The following is a 5,270-nucleotide window of genomic DNA, read 5'->3' as shown; positions in this document are numbered from 1 at the left end:
TTTGGCCTCTTTGTGATCTTAGACCACAGTATATTGGTAGAATTTTCCCCTTTCTCAATAGCTGATTAAAGGCACAGCTAAGATATATGCTATTGGGGGAACAGAGGAGTTTGCAGAAGTCAGGTATTTCCATGAAATTTGGCACATTGATTGATTATCACTTGCAAGAAAAAGAAGTAAATTGTGATTAATGCAGAAGACCAAGAGCATGGCCTAGTGATGTAGAGGGGAAAGGTGTCTCTGCAAAGGTCCCACTGATTAAACCAAAACAATGTCCAACTTTAGAAGATTCACACCCTCACCCTTTCACAATGTTCCTTTTAAACACTAAAATCTCTTCACCAATCCCAAGTTTCTATCAACCTTCCCAAAGGCCGCAACACATCCAAAACTTGAAACAATTCACCACTTAATAGTGATGAAGTTAGGCAGGTTGCAAAACAGTGAAACTTTCGTTATTTCACAAGGGTGGAATTGAGTAAGCTGTGAAACAAAAAAATACTGCTAGTAGCCCTTACTGACTAGTTTTTCCAAGTTTTCTCAGATTCTTCCCAAGACCCTTGGCATACAAATTACTATTTCAAATATTATTTTCAGAGATACAAAACATACCCACAAAACAAAAAAATACTGCTTGTAGCCCTTCTGGTAGGCGTTTCCCAGTTTTCTCATATTATTCCCAAGATAGTAGGCAAACAAATTACTGTTTCAAATACCCTTTTTAGAGATTCAAAATGCATACTTCAATGTCACCTATCACTCAACCAAACATGACAATTTAGTGCTGTTTGAGTCCTAATTAGGCCACATTTACAAAGTATCTTTAAACTTGCAACCAAGGTCCCAAACCTTCAACAGTATCCTATTTTGACTCCAAACCAAGGATTTTGTGGTTATTTTTCATAGCCATACTCACTTGAATGGTTAATCAACAAACCCTCACCAAGTACTCCCTAAAACTAGCACTTTTTCCAAACGAACCTTACAAAAACTTCCAGACTCATACTAAAGATCTCTCACCTTGTCTTCACCTTGCTTAGACACATTCCATCAGAAAAATTAGTTCTCACCTTCATCATGGCATCACCCATGCACCTTCTTCAACCAACAAACTTGTACCCTAGTTAACTTCTTACCGTTTCACCTTTCCTGCATTAGACCATTTTAGACAATGATATTTTACATTTGATATGACCCATTCCCCAAGATACAATGAAAACATAAAGAGGAATGGACCTTTCATTCCATTAGACTCTCAAAATTGACTTATTCCTTAATGTTGAAATAGGAAAGATAGTTATTGGACTAAAAAATATATTTGTTAAGACTTTGAAATGGATTCAACTTTCTCAAATAACTTTCCACAAAGATTGAGAACAATCACTAATTCATAAAGAATGTAACTATGAACTTCTATGAATGGAAAAACGTGCAAAATGGACAAAATTTGAGGGAAATCTGAATCTTTTTATTACTATTTGAAACATGCATTGATCTCCTCTTCCTCTCAATTTATATGGCCTCTAATAGGCATATAAAAATTGTCCCAATGCCAAAAACCCACTCAAAACAGCCCCAACTATCAAAGCTACAAGTTACCCACCTTCCTTAACTAGACATTATTATTTGAAAATTCAAATTTTTAAATCTCAACTAATGGACTTCTAAGCTACCAAAATGACTCCAAGGATTTTTATTTGGCCTAATTACATCGTTTGTAATTGAAAACACCCATCCTAACATTTGGCATCCTACCCAAACCCAAATTTACATATTTTGGTCCTATTAGGACTTACATCAAATTCATGATACCAATTACATCCAAATGCCATAATTGGCTTCAAAACATCATAATTAGGTCCTTTAGACCCATCCTTCCACTGATCAAATCTTAATGGCTCTTTGATCCTCTTTTCCATGTTGAGTGCTCTTGCAACACATAAACAAACCATTCAAGGAGGAGATGCAGTTTAAGAAGCAAGAGAGTTAAGCTTACTTGGACAACAGAGGCAAGAATCACAAGTAGGTTATAGTCATCAGCAACATGCTAGAGTTTCAACAGGGCATCTGTTCCACAAGGATCAACTGGAACCAAAATTACATTATAGTCTCAAAGTCATTGTTGGATGTATCCCTGCTTGTAAGGTCAGATTTAGGCTAAGTCACAAGGCTCAAATTTGAATTCGAGTTTGTCGAGCATAAAATTCAGATGACAATCAGCGAGGGTAAAAATTCAAAGAAAAAAATCAACATTATATTTTTGTATAGTTTCTAAATTCAATTGTGTAAGATTTTTTTTACATCAATCTTACACAATTGAATCCAGAAACTATACATCATTATTATAGATTGTGCAAATCTAATAGTTTTAACATTATATTTACCTTATATAAATTTATTTATTTTTAATATAAGTTACATAAACACAAAATTGTCGAAATAGTTTGTCATTGCTAAATAATTAAACTAAATAACTCGAAATTATTTTAAATAAATAATATTAAATTAAATACCAATACTGATAATAAATATCATAGAATTTGGATGAAGTTAGGAAAGGTGTAAAATTTGCTAAAATTCAAATTTCATGGATAAAATTTGGCATATCCCATGACTTAGGATTTAGGTACAGTAGTTTTTCAACTATTGATTAGGTGTCTCAATATTTGAATAAAATGAATTGTTATTCTGCCATGTACCATTGGAGTTGATGAATTTAATAATGGAAACACAATTAGTGCATTCAGAAAATTATTGCATATGAAACTAGCATTATTATGACTAAAATATCCACTCGCATGCAAAAAATAACAACACGGACTAGAAATACATAGATCTATGAATCACAGACTTGTTATGTTCTACATGTGGGCGAACAGTTTGACAAGTTATCAGACAAAAACAAAAGTGCAACAAATTTGGCTAGTTACAGGGGTTGTCTTTACAGTCCACTCATCCTTGATTTTAAAAAAAATATCTACCATAGAGATTCTGGAATAGTATATATAGAGAGAGAGAGACTTCAAGTTTGAAGAGCTACAGTTGTGACACTTATTTTGCCTAGCATAATTGCTAATTGCACCTTCCTATGCAAATTAATTGATTTTGTTCAATGTTGTCTTTTTTAACCTTTCTCAATAGATCAATTATTTTTGTTCAATGTTGGCATTTTAATCAAACAGTGGCATGACATTAAACCCAAATTTCCAATTATCATTTACAAATTGCTTACCAATATCATTGCCATCATTAACTTGTGATGATGCCATTTCTTCTGGCTTTTCCCTAGCACCATGATTCTCTAAGAGATGTTGAATACCCGCATGCCCATGTGCACCTTTTGCAATAAAAATTAGTTTTTTCCGCATCATGCTCCAAAGTTCTATGCTTCCATCATTAGAACCTGATATAAACTTTTCATTGCTGTCAAAACAATAACATTCTAAAGATGTTTCAGGTCCTCTAAACACTAACTGTGTCTCCTCAGGAATCTACACACCAAAGTTAGTCATTGGGGAGAATCTATTAAATAATCAGTAAACCATAACCATCACACAAGCACTCTAAAGAAAAAAGGCCATAAATAGATTTCATCATAAAAGTTGAAGCCATTGAATGGATGGTGATGGGAATTTCTAGTTTATCTACCTTGGACATCATTAGTAATAAATGATCCATCATTTTATATAATGTCAGCAAATAAAATACTAAAACTATATAGGGAAGCTAGAAAAAAGGGGTAAAATATTGTGAAAGATAAAATGAACTTTTCACAACCATGAGAATGCTCCATAATATAGACACTAGATTGGGAGAATGATATGATGAGCTAAGCACCTACACCATAAGATCATTTAGATTTTCTAGACAAGAAGTTTCAAAGCAAATTATAGCAGATCTTGGTATTTGCTTCATGACACACAACACATACCGATAGCAAAAATTTCAGAATACTATCATCAAACACCTCAAAATAAGTGACGTTATTTTTTAATGTAAACTTGAGCTCCTATATAAAAAATTATATATGAAAGATGATATCTCTAAGTGCCTAAATCCTTCCACCAATACATTAAAAGATACCTTCCATAAATGCAATGTGTGATCACGTCCAACAGAAAGAACTCGTTCTTTTCGCAAGCACTCTACCATTAGGATTTCACTTTGATGACCATAGAGAGTATCCATGTACAATCTATCCTCTGCACTCCACAATTTGATTGTGTGATCAAATGATCCAGATATGAGTTGCTGTGTACCTTGCCGAAAAGCTAAATAAGACACAGCTCCCTTGTGACCTGGAAAGGCCTGCAGTAAATAGAGAAGATTAAAAATTGAATGGTTGCTCTGCCCAAATTAATAATGGATAAGCACTAGAGGTTATGAAATTTGTACTTGAATATGTTCTCATGTGCGGGTATCCCATAGATGAACAAAATGATCTAATCCTCCAGTAGCCATGTACCGGCCATCAGAACTGATAGCCATTGATAGAATATGTTTGCTGCCCTGCTTCCTATTTAAACTTTTTGTCGAGGCTTCCTTGTTGGGCCAGTCATATTTCTCACTTGCACCTGTTTCAACATCCCAATGAAAAATAGCACCATCTTTTGATGTTGAGAAACCCTTTGAATCATCTTCTCTTAGAGCTACAGCTATTACAGATTGCTTGTGTCTTTTAACAACTCGCCACTCTACTTGATTGGAAGGCTTCACAACCCTGTTGAGAATTGACCTTTAGCATTCATTTATTATACGGAACCAAACTAACATACCACAACATATTGTCTTGAATTTCCATTTACTAAATGAATTCTTTTCAAAAAATTTAAGGGCTAATCAATAATTTCCTGTGGCACTTATTAGAGAAATTTGGAATTTGGAATTTGAATTTGGAATAATTGTCCACTAAATTACTTACTACTTCAAACCATCATATGTGGCTAACAACTCATTGCATCTAGGTGAAGCTCGTAGAGGTGAAGCATTAGGACTTCTCGAGAGGTCATTCATCCTAGTATTATAGCTTAGACATGCTTAACCATGGAGTTTCATCCAAGGTTAAGGCTACTTTTCTTGAAACCTTGTTTGCAGAACCTTTAACAAGTATTGTGCCTTATGAAGCATTCATTAGGAAGCCCCTTAATCTCATCAATTGATAAGAAGGAAAATTCATTATTTAGAACTCTCTCAAGTTCCTTTCATTATATACACTCAACAAACAATTATATACAAAGTTGGCATGACATACACATATGTGAAGTGATATA

General features: G+C 34.0%; 1 protein-coding gene across 1 annotated transcript; it reads right to left on the bottom strand.

Moving 5' to 3' along the window:
* Window positions 1–3,170: 3,170 nt before the first annotated feature.
* LOC149575991 (U3 snoRNP-associated protein-like YAOH) lies at window positions 3,171–4,801 on the bottom strand. Its single transcript, XM_089793715.1, has 4 exons — window positions 4,776–4,801; window positions 4,435–4,720; window positions 4,084–4,308; window positions 3,171–3,491 (listed from the first exon to the last, which is right to left on the bottom strand). Exons 1-4 carry the CDS (start codon window positions 4,799–4,801, stop codon window positions 3,171–3,173), a joined length of 858 nt encoding a protein of 285 aa, XP_089649841.1.
* Between the last annotated feature and the right edge of the window lie 469 nt (window positions 4,802–5,270).

This window comes from Cupressus sempervirens, chromosome 1, assembly GCF_028749045.1.
Source record: "Cupressus sempervirens isolate cs-2001-9-10 chromosome 1, ASM2874904v1, whole genome shotgun sequence".
Classification (NCBI taxonomy): Eukaryota; Viridiplantae; Streptophyta; class Pinopsida; order Cupressales; family Cupressaceae; genus Cupressus; species Cupressus sempervirens.
Note: the sequence above shows the minus strand (reverse complement) of the source record. Positions and strands in the feature narration are given on the sequence as shown.